The sequence below is a fragment of the Phyllostomus discolor genome, chromosome 8 (genome assembly GCF_004126475.2).
Source record: "Phyllostomus discolor isolate MPI-MPIP mPhyDis1 chromosome 8, mPhyDis1.pri.v3, whole genome shotgun sequence".
Lineage (NCBI taxonomy): Eukaryota > Metazoa > Chordata > Mammalia > Chiroptera > Phyllostomidae > Phyllostomus > Phyllostomus discolor.
The window spans coordinates 28,942,161-28,963,020 of record NC_040910.2 but is presented as its reverse complement, the minus strand read 5'-3'; the positions used below and the strand labels follow the sequence as shown (position 1 = coordinate 28,963,020).

Genomic DNA, 20,860 nt, shown 5'->3' with positions numbered 1-20,860 from the left:
CATTGTATGAATTACATGTTCCCAATTCATGCAAATACATTCAATTAACATTAAAGTAAAAGGGCGGAGAACCCACTTGCAATGAGATATTTATTTCAGTGAGAAGATTGAGGCAATCAAGTAAAATTCTGTATTCCAGTCTTTGAGATCTTAATGAACTATCTTCCTCTGTTGCCAGTTGCAGCGGACAAATTAAAGTTAGTTATTGTTATTCCATTTCTTCCAATTATATATGCTCACTGTTCTGGGGAATAAATTGTCCTGAAGGATTTATTCCTGCTATTTCAATATGTAATCATTCCTACACAGGACCTGAGGACCACAGCAGACTGATTAAAAAAAACATTTTTTATTAAGAAATTAAAATGTTCTGCAAAATATTTTTTAAAATGTGTACTATCTAGAGTGAGGGAAAGCCTGGTTGAGAAATGTGCCATTAGTTTGAAATTTGCACATACTGTAAAATGAAAATATGTGTTTGTATTTTAGGTGAAGAAGGAATGTGTTTTGCTTTGATGTTTTAAACATTTATTTTCATGCATTTAATCTGGTTTTCATTTTGGGAAACAAAAGCAATATTGAATGATTTTGTGTGTAATTATGTGATATAAAATCACACCTGCTTTATTTGACTTTGTAACAGCCTTCCACTGTTCTTTGAGACCTCCTACCAGACAGGCTGCTGTTGAATTAGAACATAGACAGTTTTTGAAAATGAAATATGGTATCTCAAAAATTTTTATTTCATATTAAATGATTATTTTCTAGTTGTGATGAAACAGACAAGTTGAACATAGTAATTTACTTGTTTAATTTTCTGGAGGGGAAAACTAGCCGTGGCTTTTCCCTCTGCATCTCGGAAATGCAGTTCAGCGAGAGTGTGAGGAGGCCGTGCCCTCTGACCTGTGTGATGTCCTGCTGTCCTCCTTCTTCCCGCCCCAGCACTCCGCTCACACTCTGCTACAGGTTACGTGCCGAAGAAGGGAGTCAAGCTTTGAAGGGCAGACAACATTTTTTAAAAATGTATTTTGTATTACAATTTACAATTGATATACTATATTATATTAGTTTCAGGTGTACAACCCAGTGATAGGACATTTATATAACTTATGAAGTGATCACCCCAATAAATCCAGTACCCACCTGACACCATACAAGGTTATTACAATATTATTGACTATATTTACTATGCTGTACTTTACATCCCCATGACTGCTCTGTAACTACCAGTTTGTACTTCTCAATACCTTCGCTTATTTTTTTATATATCTCTTGAAACCCCCTTTCATCTGGCAACCATCAAAATGTTCTCTGTATCTATGGGTCTGCTTTCGGTCTGCTTGTTCATTTATTTTATTTTTTAGATTCCACATATAAGTGAAATCATATGGCATTTGTCTTTCTCTCTCTGACTTACTTCACTCAGCACAGTACTCTCCAGGTCCATCCCTGTTGTTGCAGATGGCAAGATTCCTTTCTTTTTATGGCTAAGTCATATTTCATTATATAAATGCACCACTTCTTCTTTATCTATTCATTTATTGATGGACACTTAGACTGCTTCCATATCTTGGCTATTATAAATAATGCTGCAATGAACATATCTTTATGTCTTTAGAATTAAGTATTTTGGGTTTCTTCAGATAAATACCCAGGAGTGGAATTCTTGGTCCTTCTGTTGTCTCTTGTTATAGTCTTTGTTTTAGTCTATTTTGTCTGGCATAACTATTGCTCTCTCAGCTTTTGTGGGGAGTTTCTATTTTCATGAAGTACTTTTTCCATCCCTTTTTAATTTTAGTCTGTGTGAAGAGCAAAATTCTTACAGGTACCCCTAACTGACACGAGGGGCACTTCCTCCTTACCATTAACTTGGACCCCTCTGTCTACCTCTATTTTGACTTCTAATTCAAACTATACCCCTGCTATGCCATCCTCCTGACTCTCACCCCAGGATGTCTTGTATATTGGGGTCTCATTAGAGTCCACTCCGTCCAGCATAATTGACATGAAAAAATTGCCTGAGAGTATACTTGTGGTAGCTAGCCTTCAAACAGACTAGCAAGTGGAAGACAATAATAAGAAAAATTATTCTTTTAAGTCACTAGGTTTTGGCACTATTTTTATTTTGGTCATTTTTTTATACAAAACACCACTTCAAATAAATAATGCACCAATAATGAGGAAGTCTGCCAAACAGTCAACTCTTAGAATTAGTCATTCCCTATATACCACTAACCAACAGTGCATCTTTGGGTAATTTGCTCCCCTCTTCACATCATTTCCTCCTGTGTAAAGTGGTGATGCTGTACAGTAATAATGGAGCCTGCCCCAGAGAGCTCTCATGAGGCTTGGATGAGAGAATGGCTATAAGATCCTTAGAAAACTGCCAGGCATACATAATGATCAGTTAAGTGTTACTCATTATTTTTCTCATTGGCAAAGAATGTATAGATAAGGAAATTCCACTAATGACATAAAATGTGATTTCTACCTTCACATAAATGTGATTCTTTTACTAAACATCAAAATTGGAGTCAAAGTTTAGATAAAAAGCCTAAAAGCAAACAATGAGAAGTAAAAGGGAACACAGAGCTGGAAAAATAATTTGCAAGCTGGATAACTTGCCTGTGAGTAATCCAAAATTTGCTTTAGCAATTTCAGGGTAAAGTATTTTAAGAGTTGGTCATGTTGCCTTATGTGGATTATAAAGATTTGGGGTCATCTTTCTCCATAGATAGGGTGATCAGAAGAAGGATGCTGTGTTCTCAGCTAGGAAGAGAGGATGCTGTAAATCTCAGATAGCACAAGAGGGGTTCCACGACAGGAGTAGATCTAAAGGTGGTAGATCCATGGGGATAACGTGTCTGTAGGGCAGACTGTTACCACCCCTAAGCCCGCAAGACCAAGGGAGGAAGCAGCTTCCTCAACACAGAGCAGAGTAGCATGTTGAGAGAAGACCTTCATTTGATGGATGGAGACAGGACAAACCCACAGGGATGAAGCCAGGGGACTAATTATCTTGAATTCCTCTCCTCATTTGTTCTAACCTACCAGGGCTCTCTGGGGGCTGAACCCAGCCAGAACCTGAAGAAACCTGTTGGACTCCCCCTGAGGTCAACTTCCAAAGGCAAGGGAGGTGGAGAAGAGTGGAGAGAGGACCCAATGGGGCCTGTGAAAGATGACCAGCCAGAGGATAGGTGGGGGTAGGGGGCAAAATTTGCAAGAGCAGGCCAAAGAGCACACACATATTTAAATACTTGTATTTTCATAACCTCAATACAATTTTTGTGTTAGCTGGTCCAAAGGCATATTTGCACATTTCTTTGCTGATCCATTAAGAAAGATTTTTTTAAAGGCACAGGGAACCCAAAGGAGGTATTGTCTTCATCCCCTTCCATGCCTATACTGTTAAGACATAAGGAAGCAACCCATGAACATTACTGTTTTCAGCAATGATCTAGCTCATTTTAGGATTGTTGTCACATAAATGTGGTGAGCAAACAAGTATTTCTTCACAAACAAGTATTTCTTCACAAATAGCTGAGAAAAATTTCACAACTGGTCAGCAAAACAGGAGACTCCTGCATGTTAACTTATTTCCCCTGGAGGTTTGATCTGGAAATATCTGGTGTATGGCTGTGGGGATGGTCTCTAGCACTCAACCATCTCCAGCTCTGCCTTTTCTCATTTCTTCTTGGAACTGTTTCTGAGGCCATCTGCTTCTAATCCTTCACCTGGCCTCTTTCTGATTCTCTGTTTTGAGCCTTCATTTGCCTCTCTGTAATTTTTTAACCCCTGACTTCAAGCTTGCTTACTGCTTTGATAATCTAAGATCTGCTGACTGTATTTGGTTGACTAAACATAGCCATGCAGGTGAGGATTTGAGAAAATGCTCTGTGTGCCAAGCGCATCAGGTAAATTCTAATACTCATCACCCACCATCCTGTGGGCACTAAGCAGAGGTGATTAGAGCAGGTAAGTCATTATACTGGAATGCTAAAAGGCAAACAAAGCTGTATTTCTATAAATCCACCTGAGGGGTAAGCAGGCTTCCTAGATGAAAGTGAGGCAAGAAGGCAAAAGATAGCACTCAATGTGGTGAGTAAAAAACCCCAGATCTGCAATGTGGATATAAGTGAAAGAGATGAACCCAACTCATTTTTCAGTTTGGATCATAGTTTACTCTAAATCCATGAATGTGAGAAAATTTAACGTATCAACCAGAGCAAACTATAATGAAAGACAGGTTTTGGCTGGGTTTGATCTTTTCCTGATTTGTCAAAATCTGAAAGCCAGACAACCCTCAAAAGGAGAAGAGAAGAAACACATGTGTGACAGTTGAGAACTTGAGGAAGACCCTATGGAGTCAAGAAACTGCTGAGATCATACAGTGCATTCTGAAGTGCAGGTAGCTAAGAGCTAGTTCTGAGAAAAAAATGACTTTGTGAGCTCAGGAGCTGTGTGTGGGAAGCTGAACTCTGTGTGGAGAGGAAAGGCACTTCTTTTTTTTGTTAGAAGAAAAACCTTTAGATTCTGAAGAACTAAAGCCATTTTACAGAGCATACTAGATGAATAAATGTTAAGATTTTAGGGTTTACAGATGAAAGGAACTAGGTAAATATGAACTTTTTAAATCACCCAAAGCAATATAAGATTTAATGCAATCCCCATCAAAATTTCAATGACATTTTTTAAGAAGTAGAACAAAAAAAATCATCAGATTTGTATGAAACCACAAAAGACCCTGAATAGCCAAAGCAACCCTGAGAAAAAAGAATGAAGGTGGAAGTATCACACTACCTGACTTCCAATCATACTACAAAGCAATGATAGTCAAATGAACATAGTGTTGGCAGAAAAACAGATGCACAAACCAGTGGAACAAAACTGAGAGCTCAGAAATAAAATCACATAGATATGGGCAAATAGTGTTTGACAAAGGAGCCAAAACACACAATGGAGAAAAGAAAGCTTCTTCAGTAAATGGTGCTGGTAAAATTGGAAAGCCACATAAAAAAGAATGAAAGTAGACTACAGTTTGTCCCCACGCACAAAAATTAATTCAAAATGGGCCAATGACCTAATATGAGACCTGAAACAATAAATTACGTGGAAGGAAACATAGGTACTAAACTTAGGGACCTTGGTCTTAGAGAAGATTTTATGAATTTGATCCCAACAGTAAAAACAAATGAATGGGACTATATCAAATTAAAAAAGCTTCTGCACAGCAAAAAAAAAAAACAAACCAAAACAAACAATAACAACTACAAAACAACCACAAACTAAACAAAAAGGCAACAATCTAGTGGGAGATGATATTTGCAAACAACAGCTCCAACAAGGGGTTGATATTCAAAATATATAAAGAACTCATTCAACTCAACAACAAACAATCCAATTAAAAAATTCTGAGTAGAAGATCTGAACAGACACTTCTCTCAAGAAAGCATAAAAACAGCCAACAGATACATGAAAAGATGCTCATATATCACATAACTTCAGTAGCTATTAGGGAAATGCAAATCAAAACTACAATGAGCAGCTCACACCTGTTAGGATGGCCATTAACAACAAAACAAGTAATAACAAGTATCACAGAGGCTGTGGGGAGAAAGGAACTCTCATTCACTGCTAGTGGACAGTACACTGGCACAGCCACTATGAAAAACAGGGTGGAGTTTCCTAAAAAAATTAAGAATAGAGTTTCCACATGATTTAACAAACCTTCTTCTGGGCATCTACCTGAAAAACTTGAAACCATTTATTCACAAAGATATATGCACCCGTATGTTAATTGCAGCATTATTCACAGTGGCCAAGGCATGGAAACAATCAACGTGCTTCAGTCGGTGATTGGATAAAGACTCGGTGTAGTGTGGAATTCTACTCAGCCATAAGAAAGGACGAAAGACTGCCATTTGTGATAACATGGATGGACCTTGAGAATATTATGCTAAGCGAAATAAGGCAGAGAGAAGAAGCTAAGAACTATGTGATTTCACTCATCTATGGGGTATAAAACTGAAACTCACAGGCACAGACAACAATATGGTGGTTACCAGAGGGAAGAAGGGTGGAGGGTAGTAAAGGCGTGGAGGGTGGTAAAGGGTAAGGGGGGCCAGGATGGAGACAAAGTTAATTTGACTTTGGGTGGTGGGCATACAGTGCAAATAAGGCCATGTATCATGGAAGTGTACACTTGAAACCTATATAATCTTATTAACCAACACCACCCCAGTGAGTTTAATTTTAAAAAAGAGAAAAAATAAATTGGCACTGTAAGTATTGCAGGTATCTATTATGTATTATTCAGCGGAAATAGAGTTACTTTGATCTGGGGTAGGGTACCCTGTAAATAGAGTCATTATTCTACCTGTACTGACATGTTAGAACTTGGAAAAAAATACAATCCAAACACACAACAGTCCTCATACTAAAGCGATTCTGCTGGCTGTTTCTCTGTGGAATTTCAGTTGTTTAAACTAGAAATGATGGCATCTCTAATGTGAAGTAGTACGTCTGTATGTTCCATCAACAAATAGTAAAACAAATGGCGTCTTTAAATCATATACTCCAGAAACCTCCAGTTAAAATACTCCATCAAATATTAAAACCCAGGACAGAAATGAGTGGGTCAAGGTATTTGGGGAACTGAGTACTACTGGGCAGCACCTGTTTCCTCTAAATGGAGCTGACCCAACCCCGAGGTAAGATGGCACATTTTGTGAGTGCCCCCCTCCCTGCACTACACGTGTAGCACCTGCCCTCAATCTTCGCCACACTGTGTGGCCCCTGATGAATGGTCATGATGCTGGGCTGAGTATCTGTCATTTTGATGTGCACATGAACTTTTAATGCTGTAGTGATGCTCACCCTAGGTATCGTCCACAAAATCAATTCTATTTCTTCAATATTGATACTTCCTTCTTAATAGCTGCCTGCTCGACATTAAAATAATTTATCCTGTAAGAACTGACCTTACCATAGTATATTTTGTAATGGCCTTTTGTAGAAAAGGTCTATCAGAAATCAGTTGAACTAACACGTTGTCGGCGTTGTTGGGGCCTGCTTCCCTTTTATTTCAGGCAGCAGTGATGTGTCCTTGTTCTTGGAGTGTGGAATGATTCCATGTATCGGGATTCTGGCCAACATATGACGGCACATTCTTAAGTAACATGCTGGCCACTGAACATAAGAATTAAACGGTACCATTCTAGATTACAAATCATACCTATTATGTTCTGCTTGGGATTACTGCTCTGTTTACGAGAGAAAGGGAGAGACCTGGCTCCATGGCTTTGATAGTGGAAGTTATAGCCCATGCCCTCACAAGCCACATCAATGGAGATTGTTCCTGCCACTAAAGATGCTGGCTGTCTCTCAGGACAACACAACAGAGTGGGCCGGGCATGCACACAGGGTAAGGCTTTCTCATGAGGACCAGTAAGTCACGGATCATGGCTCTTTTCCAAGTTTTCCCAGTGTTGTGTGGGACACAGGCACTTTGTTTTTAGAAAACTACAACTACTGTGCTAGGTGTCATTAAGGGCAAGCTGGAGATCACCTTGGTTTTCTACTGGAGTACTGTTCTGTCAGAGAGGCAGTGCACCTCACTCGGTGTTGTTTGGCGGAATAGGGCAGTGGATAAGTGGGCAATTTTCCTAAACAATTCATGCCTTAGTTTCTTTAAAAAAAATGGAGATAATAATACTGTATTCTTTGACTCTAAGACACCGCTCTCTATGATGCCTTTAAAAAAAATGAACCATTAAGAAAAAAACAACCCAGCATGTAATGTCAACAATGCAAAGAACTAAAATGACAAAGGAAATAATTCTTACCAAATCTGTATGTGCGCAGGCAATGCCAGCCACATCACGCCTGTGGTCTGACAGTGGCTGTGAAGTGCTCTTCACTGGAGGGTGCATTCTGATTACAAGGACGTTCAAGTGTCACAAAATATATCTCTTAGAATCCAAGCAATACGGTAGTACCTACCTCTAGGAATAAGTGAGTTTATGAATGTAAAGATCTTAGAAGAATGACTGGCGCATGCTAAGACCTCAAAAAAAATGCTGGCTATTAATATTATTGTATCTATTATTATTACTAGGAGAATATTCCCAACCACCTTTGAAGCATTTGTCCCACACTTTTATTTGCACTGCATTCATTGCATCATCACCAAAAGCCTTCTGAATCATCTGAATAGTTTCCCTGGAGGAATGTTCAAGCTTAACGCAAACTCTGATGCAGATTCATTGCTCTACTCAGTCATTTTGAATGCGATGGCCACACAGTACACATGCTCACACAAGGGCATCTGCCGCCCCCACTGACTAGTACAGTGAATGTGTTATTTGTTCACTCATGTGTATTCCAGTCTACTCCTCTTGGCTGCCAGGTTACATCGATGTCATGCAAACCATTGTCATTATATTAACAATGGCTGGACTTTTTCTGGACAGACCTCATCTGTCTGACCCTGCACAATGACTGCGCAGACATATCGCTACAGTTAAGTTTCCAATGTTAACTGTCACAGTCTCTTCATTAGGGGAATGACAAAGCCCCTAGACAGGTGTGATTAGCCCTAGCTAAGCTCTTACGCTTGATCAAACCCTCTTATTTGTGACGAAAACCTTCTCAGTAGTCACTTTACTCTAGAAAACTTGCTGGTCCACATTGGCTCCTTCATCAAAACCAAATTTGTATAACGATGTGGAGAATTCTTATTCTCTCTCTGTGATGGTTCAAAATCCAAAACTGAGAGAGTAACATTTCTACCTCATCTTCCTACACTTCATCAACAACACATCCATTGTCCTCTATGTACGTAAGTGTAGCTAGAACCTACTCTGTTAATGCCGTTGGTTGGCATTAACTTCCATGATGATAAAAGTAATTTAGAAAATCTCTCTGGGTTTTAAAGGAAGAACCAATTATCTTCCAATGTAAATTTTCTCCTTCCCTCCCTCCCTCCTTTCCTTCCTCTTTTCTTCACCTTCCCCTTTTCTTCCTCCTCCTCCTCCACCTCCTCCCCTTCCCACTTTCCCCTCCTGTGAAGACTCTCCTCCATTATTTAGAAATCCTTTTCCCCAGACTTGTTCTCTGTTTTCCCATTGGAAAGTACTTTTCCAATTCCAGGGACGGAGGCTAAAAGATGTCACCTTAGGAAAAAAGTTCTTTTTTCTTAGGGCATTTTTATTTAAGTTTCTTGGCCCACATGTGCATTTTATAACCGATTGGAAACTGTTTCCGTGGCCTAATTTACCATACGCTGTTACACAGAACCAGACTTCACTGCTAGAACTCATAACCAAGAGAACAACAACGTTTCCACTTGTAATTAGTAATCTTTTTTTCCAGGAAAGACTTTTGATTGGGTTTCCTCTATCAGTGCTTAGGTGACTAGCAATTTATTTCTATTCCAACAAGTATTAAATATAACACTATTTCTTGGCTCACATTAAAATTAAACAGGAAAAAATAATTTCTATTGCTACACATGATTTGAATACACCAACTCGTAGGAAATTTTTGCATTTTAGTGTGGTAAGCTGTATTAAATTTCAGACTTATAATTGTACTTGCTACAGATGTATTATAAAGTAACTCCCTGTAACCGTCCAAAGAATGCAATGTCTAATGGAGTTCTCAAATTGCTGTAATTATACCGGAACAGATTCAGTGATCCGTGATTCGGTGCTGCCCCGGGGCAAGTGAAGAAACTTGTCAGTAAGTATTTAAAGTAAGATTTGAGACATTGAGTAGTTTTGACTGTGAATGTCTGAAACTTCAGAGTCAAATTCTTTGAAAAGAACTGCTTTGCAGTAGTTTGCATAACAATAAATTAAACTTCCAAAAAGCACATTCTTTTCCTTCTGAGAGTTTGGCTGTATGGTATAATACTTAGTAGGAAGAAAATACAAAACCAAAGCCAGTTTTAATCTAGCAGGGGAAAGAGCCTGCATTTGTTACTTAAATTATTTTTAGTTTTCTTCCTGCTGAAATTATTGGAGTAAAAAAATTTAAAAACAAACCAGGGAGTGGCTAGAGTGTTGAGGAACCACTTTCAATTGGCGTTAGCAAATATTTAACAAGGAGCCACGAGGTAAATTTAGGAAAATTGCCAAATCATTTAAAAAGCAGCAAGAGAACAATCGTCAAAGAGATTTGATTTTTTGAAGGCTTTTTAAGTTGACTGCAATCCACAACAAAGATGACCTTCACAGCTTTGAGGTTTAGAGAGAGAGGATGGGAAGATAATTAGCTGTAGGAGGGAGGAGTGGAGATGGAAATCAATTACTTTTCTTTGGCTTTGATCCCATCCCCTGCAGCAGGGAAGGAACAGAGGGCCAAGTGAGGTACAGGTTTCTAGAAAATGCAGACAGACAGAGCCAAGGGGAAAGGCCCCCACTGCATCCCATGGCAGCCATGACCCAGTCCTGGAGACACAAATCTAGGACTCACTGTCCAAATAGGGTCGGAAACACCTTTCAAGACATACTGTGTCCCTGATAAATTTTTTGTTTAGCCTATAATGTTGAAGTGTGCCCTCTCTGTAAAGTCAATGCCATTGTGAATACTTGGCAATATGGAAGATAATGGTAGGAAGAAGATTTTAAAGAAAGAAGACAGATTCAAAGGTTTTTGAGAAAGTAGGGTGTAAGGCGTTTATACCGAATTGATGACAATAAACAATAAAGTGAACACTTCATAATAATACTAATAATGCTATAATATCTTAATATATTACCATGTGCCTGGAAAAGTTCTTTCTCTGTGTGAATTGACTTAACACTCAGAGTAACGCACAAGGTAGGTGCTCTTCCTACTCCCATTTTCCCAAAAATACAACCGAGGCACAGAAAGGTTAAGTGACTTGTGAAGGTGACCCTCCTGATGGGAGACAGAGCCAAGGTTCGCACTCCTGCTCCAGAATCTGTCCTGGAAGTTGCTAAGCTCCTCTGCTGTCTGTTCCATGAGCTCGTATATGTGTTTATACACAAGCATGTTTTTAATTCTAAAAGGATTCCCTTTGACTACCTGTATTTCTTATGAAAGTTTATGATGGTGTTTGTTTATTGATTGGTTTTCTTGTTAAATCCAGAAACTTGGCCATTGAGTATTGAAATTTAGTATTTGTCATTCCTGTGTATTTTTCTGTAGAAGACTCTTACTATATGCCTACACCTGAAATAATCCTGGTTTGCAATTTTAACATCATATGGATAAACTTATTCATGCAATCTAAGTATTTTTCTAAAATTTTTAAATTGCTATTATGCTTGTGAGTTTTAGAATTCTGATTCATGAAACTAATTCATTTATTGTATGAATATATATCACAACTTATCCATTTTCTTTTATTTTTCATAGCTTTATTGAGAAGTAATTGACTATAACATTGTACAAGTTAAAGGTGTATGGTGTGATGATTTTCCTAGTACTACAATAAGGTTTATCAACACATCTATCACCTCACGTAATTACAAGTCTGTGTGTGTGTGCAGTGAGAACACTTAAGTTCTACTGCCGTAGCAATTTTCAAGTACATACCAGAGTATTATTAATGATGGTTACTATGCTGTACATGAGCTCCCCTGGTTTATTTATCTTATAATTGGAAGTTTGTACCCTTTGACCCACACCTCCCCATTTTCCCCCATTCCCCAAACCCTGGCATGAGTTTTACTTTTCAAAGGTTCCACATATGAATGAGATCATAGATTAGATATTTGTCTTTGTCTGGCTTAGTTTTCTAAGGATAATGCCCTCACGGTCCATCCGTGTTGTTGCAAATGGCAGGATTTCCTTCTTTTATATGGATTAATACTATTCCATTGTACATGTACACTACATTTTCTTTATTCATTCACGCAACAACAGACACTTTGGTTGTTTTAGAATGGCTATTATCAAAATGACAAGACACAACTAGTACAGGTGAGAATGTGGAAAAAAAGGGAACGCTTGTGCACTGTTGGTAAAAATGGAAATTGGTACAGCTGCTGTGAAAAACATATGAATGTTCCTCAAAAAATTAAAAATAGAACTGCTGTATGATCCAGCAATCCCACTTCAGGGTGTATATCCAAAGGTAAGGAAATCACTATGTCAAAGAGATATCCATTTCTTTTTGATGAATATTTAGATTTTTTCCAGCTTTTTTGAAACAATGCTGCTATGAACGTTCTTATACATGTATCCTTGTACACATGAATAAAACTTTCTTTCAGGTGTACACATAGCACTGAAATTTATTCATTTATTTATTCAATACGTGTTTATTGAGGACTTAGTACATTCTAGGCACCATCCTAGGCTGAGGAGACACAATGGTCATAATCATATGGAAGTTCCTAACTCAAGGAATTTATGTCCTGCTGAGGGAGACAGACAATTAAAAAATTATCAACAAGTAAAACAAAACTAGAGAGTGGAATGGAGAGTGCCGTGGGCAGGACCTGCTCTTTTACACAGAGCAGCTGTGGAAGGCTATGCTCTGCAGGTGACATTTAGGGAGAGACATGAAGAAGATGAAGAGTCCAATCCATCCTGCATATGGGAAGAGCGTTCCAAGTGGAGGAAGCGGCAAGTGCACAGGCCCAAGGAACAGGCCTGGTATGCTGGGGTACAGCAAGGACACTGCTGTGGCTAGAGTGGACTAAACAGGGGTGACTGAGTAGTAGAAGGGGATGAAGGCAGAGAGAGGGGGCCTTATTAAAGTTTGTAAGGACTATAGAATTTCCTCTGAGTCAGGTGAGAAGGCGCTGGATGGCTTTGCATTGTGCCGTGATCACAATTTCATTAAGAAAAAGAAGCATGCCAGGCGATGTACAGGCTGCGATGAGCAAGGATGGAAATAAGGAGAGCGATCAGGAAGGATTGCTAACATGAAGAGAACGGTGATGGTGGCTTGGATAAGAGCCTCATTAGTGGAGGTGGGGGGAAGTGGTCAGATTCTGGATATGTCAGGGGTAGGGCCACGCAGATTTGCTGGATGGGCTGGGTGATGTGAGGTGTAAGAAAAAGCAATTGGAGATAACTCCAAGGCTTTTTCCTTGAATAGCTGCAAGCTGGAAGAAAAGATTGTCATTTGTTGAAATAGAGAAGATTTAGAAAGAGAAGGTTTTTGGAGGAGAGGAGAATCAGAAGTACAGTTTAGATATATTAAATTTGTTATACCTATTAGATACCAAAATAGACATATCAAGTAGGCGACTGGGTATTACATAAAGTTTAGGGTGTGTACATCTTTAACTTTATTGTGTATCACAAAATTGTTCCCCCAACTTTTTGTACCTAGTTACATTTCATGTGCAGTAACAACAGCTAGATTGTCGATTTTTCTTACTGATAACCTAACAGAACTATCTGGTATCTCATTGTTGACAATATTCTTTAACAAAACAATACTCCTGAGCTAAACTCTTAATTTTACAAGCACGGCATGCACATTTATAATCTACTGGCTGGTGGTGCTGTTGCCACATTGTCCCAATCCAAAGTGCTCCATAAGCGGGATATACCACACACCCTTAGCAAGAAGAGTGAATCGGCGGCCTGTTTATATCTCCACTTTCTTTTGGGGAGATGGAAATTTCTACAGGCAGCACTGCAATTTTGATATGGCTAATCCTCTTGCTTTGGCTTTTGATGATGATCAAAGTCACGCTAATGTAAACTAATTAGAGGTATTGGAGATGCTGAGTTTTGATTATAAAAAGAAAAAATTCAATTGCTTTTAATTATATACACTAATTGAAAATTTCCTAGGCTAATAATGATGACCTGATAGGCATCTTATGATTAGATATGAATAATTATACTAAGAATATTAAAAATGCTTGGACTATTGCTGGATTCAATTTTTATGCAAAGAGTGTATTAAAAAGGCGAAAGATTTATACAATCTAAAGAGAAACCAGAGTATAGGAGAGTAGGTATTTAAAAGTGTTTGTTTCTTATGAGTATATTCATATTTACCTTACAACGTAATTTGAATATAAGGATGATTTGGACTACTGTCCAAGAATTGGGAATGAGGTCTTGTTTGTAGTTATTTGAGGGAGAGTATCTGCCTCCCCACTTCCACTTAAAATTTGTTTTGGCTTACATTGATTGAGTTATTTTGCAGTACCAACTTATTGCAAAGAGGGAAAAAAAGAGACAGAGAGAGTGAAAGAATAACTATAAATAGCTATGTTTTAAAAATAGAGAACAATGTTGTGGAAATTATTGGGATGCCGTTTCTTTAAAGATATTCAGAATATGAATTCCAATCCTAGAAGATTTTTAAACATATCAGGCCCACGTGTCCCCACGTCTGGAGCTTGTCAGTCAGCCTTGCCCGAGCAGCAAAACAGCAGTGACGGGAGCTAAATCCCCTCGTGAACCACTACAGAACCTGCTCAGAGGACCTGAGTTATATTCCAGTCTCTATGGCTGATTAATTATTTTCTGTTACCAGGCAAATAATTTCTTGCTTTCTATCTTAGTTTCCTTATATTTACATGCTTTAAAATGGAAGGTTGACAGAATGAAATAGTTTTAAAAGTATGAAGTAAAAATAGAAGTCCTCATTTTTATAATACTCTAAGTCAGGGGAGTCAAACTCATTTTCACCAGGGGCCACATCAGCCTTGCGGTTGCCTTCAAAGGGCCGAAGGTAATTTTAGGACTATATAAATGTAACTGCTTCTTAACAGTTAAGTGAGAGCTCAGCGCTCAGCTGCTGGGTAGAAACAATGTGCCAGTCCAGATAAAGCAAGGTGGAGGGCCGGATTCGGCCAGTGGGCCTTGTCTTTGCCACCTGTACTCTAAGCAATTTTAAACTAAAGCCTTTGTAGATTTTCACCAACTAACAAAAGTTGAGAATGGAGAGAAGAAGAAAGGTGAGTGATGTAAGGGATTTCTGACTTTTTAAAAATTTCACATAATAACTCAAATTGTTAACAAATACTTTGCATATAATTTGAATAGGGCCTAAACCTTATACAGCTGAGTATTATCTAAATTGTATAAAACTTCAATTATTATACGCAAGCTTTTTTTCTATCAGCTCTTCTGTCTTTTGTTGAGTTTTTGTTGAACTATGTGGGCATAGAGGAGCAAAATAGAATTTTTTCTGTCCTATTTATGGTCATAAGTGGTGTTCGAGCCAGTTATGGGTGTGGGAGGGTGAGGTGATAAGTAGAAATGTCGTGCAGTGATGGGCCAGGCGTCTCGATCCTACGGTTTCCGTCGGTCCTTCTGTAGCTGGGGCTACTCCATCTACAGCTGCAAGTTGCACTACACCCAGGTTCCGGGAGCCAACGGTTTCTATTCAGGCCAAATGTAAGAAGCTCCAGGCCAGCAGCAGAGCAGCCCAGCTATGTCAATCTGGCAATTTGCTTCCCTGTTTTGAGCTCTGCACAATTTAGTCACTGAAGTCCTGCCTCATTAAATTATGTCCGAGTCTCTACTTCCTACTTTATGCTTTTGTATTTTTGGAAGCAGTTAAGTAGACTTAACTTTTCCTTAATGAAATTTTGAAAGGGTAGAATGTTCTCCCTGTGCTTCAGCCCCTCATATCTGGAACCCGATGTCTGCTGCCTTGCTATCCTGTGGTGCATTTCTTTTAAGTCAGTCTGGATCTTACCATGGGCAACGGCACCACACCTCACGTACCTCCTGTGTAGCTGCCAGCTTCTCAACACTGAACGTCTCTGCACTTACTGGCCAGTGTCTGCCAGGTCTCTGCTTATAGGGGCATCTCCCTACCAGTTAAGTCACCTGCTTCTGGGACCTACCGAGGTGGCCTCCCGATCAATAGTCGTCCCACCTGATCTCTGGGTCCTGAGTCCCTGGTCTAGTCAGTGTGAGTCAGGTTCTAAAATGGCCCGGGGCACGCAACTCTTTATTAAAAGTCTTTTTCCTCATACGAAATTTCCTTCAAAGATTTTCTGTTTAGACTGTCCAATGTCTCATGTGGAAAAGGAGCTCAGTGAATGTTCTTAGGCATTAGGTGCACTTTCAAATCCGTGGCAGAGAGGAACAAGATCTTTAGAACAGAAATTAAGAGAATCCAATGCACATTTACGTTGCCTGTCAAAAACAAAAAACAAAACACAACAAAACCCACACCCAACCCCCCCTAAATTCCCCAAATTCCCAAAACTCAAAAAAGATACAACAATGACCAGCAGGTGGTAGTCATTCAAATAATGGAGCTTTCTCATCAAGTACTTAATTACCCCAGAAGGGCACAACTTGTAATGACTACTGGTCATTGGTCATGGACTCTGGTAGGTGGAGGGATGACGAGAGAAAACTAGTTAATAATTCTGTTGCTACTAATTAAATTAACACCCCCTCCATAAACAAAGGGGCAGAAGCACAAATTTGATGGTCTCCCAATTATCAGATGGTTAAGTGCACTTTGGTACAATTGGACTAATCCTTTGATATTAAATGAATTGATTTTTGTCATTTGTGAAAGGGTATGGTATACTCACTTGCCATGATAATACATTTGGGAGGGGCCTGTTTTAAATGTAAGTGGAGCCCTTTGTAATTTGAAAACCTGTATAACTGTTTTAGTGACATGTGAATATATTTCTAATGAAGAATGTTCCCACAATTAGTGGGTTTAAAAAATTAAATAGAATCCAAAAGAAATACCCAATTTCATTTCTATTACTGACAAAACTATAAGAAGCTTTTTTTATGGAAAAGATAATGTATTAAGATGACAGAATTTAGGATGACATATTTAATAAATGACCCCATTAAGAAGCTTTTTACTGCCCCCTGCTGTCAGTTTCTATAATATAGTACAATTACTGTAAAAACTGACTAAAGGTGAATTAGTTGAACAACTTGGGAAAAAAATTCCCTGCTTCTACACCACTTTTAAGTAGGTAACACTAATACTTACTCTGTGTTTGTTGAACTAAAGAAATGATTAGTCAGACTAAAGAAAACAACTCTAGGAAAATATGTATTGGTGGATGTGGGGTGAGAGGTAAAGTTTGTGATGTGAAATGATATATTAATAAAAAATACCAGTTTTTTTAGCCAATGAGATCCTTTATCATTTCTCCAAATTTCATAATTTTGAATTTACTTTTTAATATTTACATAATTTAGGTGAAAACATGTTTCATTAATAAAAGCAAAACTTCCAAAATAAATGAATGAATGGTTTATTCTTATAGTATAATCTTGAAATGTTATTTTTAATTTGGCATGGGACATTAAGAAATGAGAAATGATAAAAATAATGGGTGGTACCAATGTAATAGTCATGAGGTGCAAGGTCTTATTCTACTCTTTCACGTATTATTTTATTTAATCACCATCAAATGGTGACTAAAATACCTACCACCACCAAATACCTACCACCAGAATGAGGTAGGTATTGTTATGTTTCCCATTTCACAGATGAAGAAACTGGGTCAACAAAGTAACTTGCTTACTTGGGAAACGGTAGGGACAAGATTGGAAACCCTGCAGCCTGACTCTAGGGTCACTCCTCTTAACCTTTTGCACAGAAGGTACAGACTCTGCAATTAAGGAGGAAGAATCTAAAGAACTTATGATGGACATTGTGATGTAAGTGTTTATTGACTGAAACTAACTGCACACTCGTGCACTTGTTACTTTTTTGCAGCACCTGTGCTGGGGCCTGTGCGTGAACAACAGACCTGGACCACATGGTTTGGTTTATTGTTGTCAGGAAAGTTCTACTCTCCTTGGTTGCACATAGAACGCATGTGGGTGTGCTTACATTAAGTAAATACGTGCGGAATTCGCCCAGGCCTAGACCAGATTATATAGTTGGTGACGTAGGGAAAATGGAGTCAGTCAGGCTCCCTCACCTGGATGTTCTGGTGAGCATATGAACGCTGCTAACTATGAACACTGCTAACTATGACTTAGCAGTGTTCATATTAAGTCCTATAACCTAGAGAATGGGCTCGCATGTGCAGAATCAAGTTCTGCTATATAACATCTTGGCATCCTGCTGGCTTTGTGTGCACTTGGTATATATGGGAGTGGGGACTTCCCCACTGTGCCACACACAACTTGCGTGGATTGCCCCACCCCAGAATAAAGGCTTGTCAGGCATTTCCACTGCTCTGGGAATTTTCTTCTGCGATCACGTGTGAACCTGCCTGGCCTCGAGCGCTTGCAGAAACAGGTGGCTATGATTGTGGTTGGCCTCAGCACACCTGTGCCTTTCACCATGGAGTGGACAACTTCCAGTTTTAGCCACACTTTCAGCCACCCTCATATGCTAACATTGAAATTAGGCACACACTTTCACAGTCCTTTGAATAAATATGTTGCACATTTCAGGTTTCCCTGGCTGATACTAATCCGGAGTCCAATATAACAACCTGTTTGTACTCCTCTATGCCTGTCCAGCCCTTTGTTTTTCCCAATATTAGGTGGTTCATGACAACAAATGCGTCCCACCAGGGACAACTCGGTCCACTACTATTTGCCATTTTGAGATGCTTTCGCCTTGCAGGTACTTGAAAACACTACCTCGGACCCCAGAAGGCTAACTATACAGGAAATAATCTCCTCCCACATTAAAGAAAACATCAAAGCTCAACACAAATCATTCGATATTTGTAATAAAACAGTGCCTACCTGACTCGAGGTGTTGGGTTTCCAGTGACTCTGCACTCCAGGTAAACTCTACTTCCTTCTGCCACTTCTTGGCTCCGCAGCTTCTGGATAAACCGAGGAGCTGATGGGAAGAGGAGTGCGTTCTGGGGCTGGGGGTGAGAGATGCTATTGCCCGGCACTGCCTCGTCCTGGTCTGCTTGGTAGCAGTGCCTGGCCTCAGGTAACTTCATCTCTGCTTCCATTTCTTGTTGGTCTTCAGTGGGACTCTGGCTGGCAGAGACACTCATCAGGGCTGACGGCTGATTTTTAGGAGACAGGTAGCCACTGTCTGGTGAAGATGACTCCCCATTGGGGCTTCTGCTCCTTGGCTTTGACGCTTCTTTAAATATAGATGTCAGCTCCTCGATGAAATTAGCCGCCTTATCACACAGCTGGCTCTGGGGGCCAGACTTACCTTGACATGCCGGTTTAGGCTTCACCCCTGCATTGGGAATTTTAGCACCTCGTTTTTCAGCCTTCCGCAGGCTCCGGATATAGCTGGGCCTGGCAAGCAGGGGTGAGGTGGCAGGTTTCCTCTTTGAACCAGGTGAGGAGGTGTGCTCAGTCTGTGTTTCTGGCCTCTTATCCAGAGGTCTTCCTGAGGAGGCTGGCTCACCCAATTTGGTCTCCTTTCGGGAAGAATTTTCACAGAAGCTTACGGGAGAGGTATTGAAAATCTGTGAGATCTCCTTTTCTGAGTCAAAGTCTTCTGTCTCCGAGTTGGCTATAGCTCTCCGGGCCAGGTCAAGGCTCTTGCTTATCTCCTCCTGGCTGAGAAAAGCAGACAGCTCAGGGAAGCAGTCAGCATTCTTGCTTTCTTCCTGCATGTCTGATAGGGAATCATAGAAGGAGTCATGGGAGGAAGTCTCTGACATATTTGAAAAGTCTTCATACACTCTTTGTCTGCTCTCAACACGAAGGCTAGAGGCACTGGATGTCAGTTTACTTCTGAAAGACAACATAGACGGTATCGCCATGAGTGGTAATAGTGGGGGGTGTGCATGTGTGTGTGTGTGATCCTAACACTACTAATTTACAAATTGGGAGGAACATTACGGTGAACAAATGTACAATGGACCCTTGAACAGCTCCGGTTTGAAATAAGTGTGTGTGTGTGTGCGTGTGTGATTCTGATAAACACAGCCTGCCCCACCTATCCTCCGTTTCGTACCTGCAGAAACTGGCATCTTTGCATTCCCAACTGCAGATGCCCAGCTGCAGGTTTGCGACTGCAGATCTAAAATACTGTTTTCCATCCATGGTTGTTTGAATCCCTAGCTGCTTAGGGCCAGCTGTAGTTGAGTTTTGGGGAAGTAAAAAGCTATACGCAAATTTTCGACTCCAAATGGTATTGACGCTCATAACCCCAATATTGTGCCAGGGTCAACTGTACTTTTTAAGAAGTGATTTTTCCCTAGTCTGTAAGTTGGAGCAAACATTAAGTATACTGGTACTTATCATCTTATTTTAATATTTGCCCTGCGAGTGAATATGAAGGACGCTACCAACCAGCACGGAGTAACCAGGAGTAACCAAACATGACATCCGCAGTGAACCCTGGGAGTGTCGGGCCTGCTGTACTTCCCTTCTGCCGCTGCCGTACACCTCCTGCAAGTTCTACTTTCATCAGCGTTGTGAGATTAGTAGCTTACTGACATTTTTAGTAAATCTGATTCAGCTTACTGAATAAATGACCACAAAATACATTCTGATTCCAATCTTCCTTTGTTTTTGGCTTTTGAATAAATTTTGGGAACCTTATTTCTTCTGTCCAGCCATGTGCACTCATATTCATTCACTCAACAGTTAATTTAACACATGGTTAATAATCACTTATAAAGTTCCAGGTGCTGGAGGTCTAGTCATGCTCTAGACCAGGGATTGGCAAACTTTTTACATCAAGGGCCAGGTGGTAAATACTTTTGACCTTGTGGGTTGTTGTGGTCTCTATGGTAATTACTCAAATTTGCCATTGGAATATCAAACCAGCCATAGAAATATGTGAGTATATAAGCATGACTGTGTGCCAATAAAACTTTATTTATGGGCATTGGTATTTTTACAGTAGTTTAAGAGTGTAAATATATTATTAGTTTGCAGGCCATGCAAAAATGGGCAGTCGGATGGTTTTGTCACAGGGGCTGAAGTTGGTCAACTCTTGATCCAGACTGTTGACACCATCCTTACATGT

At 39.6% G+C, this 20,860-nt stretch overlaps 1 protein-coding gene across 2 annotated transcripts in view; it reads right to left on the bottom strand.

Moving 5' to 3' along the window:
* PALLD (palladin, cytoskeletal associated protein) overlaps positions 1-19,616 on the bottom strand; it is a 339,611-nt gene extending 319,995 nt beyond the window's left edge. Inside the window, exon 1 of one of the 2 annotated variants that reach the window (XM_028519937.2) lies at positions 18,652-19,616. In XM_028519937.2, the coding sequence (XP_028375738.1) occupies positions 18,652-19,544 (893 nt within the window). In that variant the 5' untranslated portion in view covers positions 19,545-19,616. The remainder of the gene's footprint in view (positions 1-18,651) is intronic. The other variant, XM_028519936.2, reaches the window with a different exon arrangement.
* Between the last annotated feature and the right edge of the window lie 1,244 nt (positions 19,617-20,860).